Source organism: Montipora capricornis, chromosome 4 (genome assembly GCF_036669925.1).
Source record: "Montipora capricornis isolate CH-2021 chromosome 4, ASM3666992v2, whole genome shotgun sequence".
In the NCBI taxonomy this organism is placed as follows: Eukaryota; Metazoa; Cnidaria; class Anthozoa; order Scleractinia; family Acroporidae; genus Montipora; species Montipora capricornis.
This window is the reverse complement of record NC_090886.1, coordinates 35,530,164-35,532,663: the sequence shown is the minus strand read 5'-3', so window position 1 is coordinate 35,532,663 and position 2,500 is coordinate 35,530,164. Positions and strand designations below refer to the sequence as shown.

At 40.2% G+C, this 2,500-nt stretch overlaps 1 protein-coding gene across 1 annotated transcript in view; it reads right to left on the bottom strand.

Moving 5' to 3' along the window:
• LOC138046856 (uncharacterized) overlaps positions 1-2,500 on the bottom strand; it is a 25,543-nt gene that overhangs the window by 10,552 nt on the left and 12,491 nt on the right. The window contains exon 4 of the mRNA XM_068893434.1: positions 881-918. Within this exon, the coding sequence (XP_068749535.1) occupies positions 881-918 (38 nt within the window). The remainder of the gene's footprint in view (positions 1-880; positions 919-2,500) is intronic.

The following is a 2,500-nucleotide window of genomic DNA, read 5'->3' as shown; positions in this document are numbered from 1 at the left end:
TTATAGGGATCAGGATATTTGAGGGGAAAATTGACGAGATACGGGATATTATAAAAATAGGCACGCATTGCGTACGTGTGGCAGTGCAATCGCACTGCTGAGAGCCAATCAGATTGCAAGGAACACCGGTAATTTCTAAATGGATGTAATAAGAAAAGTTATCATCAGCTAAAAACATTTTGGGAGATTTTCGCTACGTTTAATTTTTTTATCGCACTTTTGGTTGTACAAGTAAAATCGCAAAAACGAAAGTGAAATCGATTTTAGCGGCCGCCTGTCATCAAAGTCACCTTGCGTGTTACCAACAACTCATGAAACAAAGGATACATCTGTGACAAAATGACGGCAAGACACCGGGGTTTTGTTAGCTTTCATGTTTTTTTTCTTTTAAGCGTTGTAAGGTTCGACATGATAGCTGCGAATTCAACACAAAGGTCACAATCCTTGATGCTAGTCTAAGTGTCAACTAATATTAAGCCCCTTCGAATGGGGACAGTACTTGGATGGGGGAACCACTGCGTAGTCCTCGTGACGTCGAGAGCTGTTTTTTTTTTTTTTTAACTTGATGTCATTTTTTATTTTGTTTGGCAGTTGAAAGCGATTATGTTATCTCATTTCTACGTCGAGGGAACGACTGAACAAACTGGTTCGCAAGAAGCATGTCGATTGGAGTATTCGTTCTATGCAAAATAATGTTCACACAAGAAGGAAGCAAGATCTAGATATTTCGTAGATTGGATTCACCTGAGCGGAGCTTAATTCAATATCCGTGGGGTATGCACATTTGTGACTACCAACAGGAAAAAAAAAAAAACCCAACAGCTAGGTAATAAATGTTCATCAATATTCATACTTCATTATTTTTTCGATAAAACTTTACCTTGGGGCTTCTTTGAGGTTTTTCTGATGACTTGGGTTCTAGAATAAAGGGATCTATGATCACAATTTTCAAAGGTTCATGCCTTGACGCATAACATCAGTACAACCGCAGCGAAATCGGTCGTGTTTAATAAACAGGAGAACAAACATTAGGACATTAAAAACAGCTATTGTTATTGAAATTATGACTGCCGATAAGCACTGTAATACAGCGCCATGACGGTTTTTTGGACATCAAGAATCCTCTTTCTGTGCAGTATTAGTCTTTTAACTTTAAATTTTTTTTGTATCTCAACCTTAATTTGTTTCCTTAATTTACTGGCCGAAAACGCCACCACAAGGGATAAGGCGAAATAAAATTTGCTAAAAATATATCCCCGAGATCTAAAGTGAATTTCATTTCCCTCCCTTCCCACTCCTTTGTGGAAAATCAGCCTAAATCACAAACCACAAAATGTATTTTGCTGTTATCCGTGACATTAATTTGCGGTTTATATATATCGTACTGACCTAGGGTGAAGGCCGTACTAGAAGAATATCGGCCCGAGGTCTTGATAGTGCGGACCGAGCGCATTGAGGGCCAACACGCACTTGTTGCACTTATTTGCAGGACCTGTTTTGAATTCACACCACAAACTATAATGTCAGGAATTTAGAAATGAAGCTTCATTTGCCCAAACCAAATACCAACTATCTCAAAAAGAGTTTTAGCTACAGTGCGGCCTCACAATGGAGGAGCTTACCCAAAAGTACGATCGAATCAGTTAGATCTTTTCAAAAAAGAAATGAATCGATTTTATGAAAATGAGGGTTAGACTCTCAAACGGCAACCTTGTAAAACAGTATTTTTATTACTAGAGTAGATACTGAATTTTATTGTACCATACCTATTGTATTTTTACTAGAGGTTCTACCGTGTTTAAACAAAGCATGTATGGATGTATTTATGTGTGGTGGCGGAACGGCGCTTCTGTATCGAGACTCTCATGTAAAAAAGACCAATGCGGGCGAGAAAGAATCGTTTGAATTTTGTAAGTGGATCGATCAACAGCCCTGCATGTTCACACAGCCTCCGCATTGTCATAGTCTATCGACCACCGAGCTCCGATAAGCACAAGGTTCCTACGAGTACCTTTGTCTTAGAGTTCGCAGATAATCTGGAGTCCATAGTTCTGTGCCGAGAGCAGCTTATGTTATCAGGGGACTTTAATATCCATGTGGATAATGCGTTGGAAACTGATTGCAAAAGACTGACAGATTTACTGGGGTCAGACGGACTTCAGCAACACGTCACTGGCCCAACTCACAAACATGAGCACACCCTTGACCTTAATCATTACACGCCAATCTGATCAGTTACTTGGGGCGCGTTCTTTTGGTACTATTCCGGAATAGGAAGACACGGAATAGACGGCATTCGTTTTCTTTTGGGACCTATTCCGTTTTCGGAATGAACTGAATACTATTCCCTTCATTCTGCTCCCGATAGCAGAATGAACGGAATGACCGGAATATCAGTTCACTCCGAATAGACAGAATATACGTTCTTTAGGGAATCTTTTGGCGGGAAATGATACGCGGCCGGCCGGTCGCCCTCCGGCAGCTTGAAAATTGTAAAAAT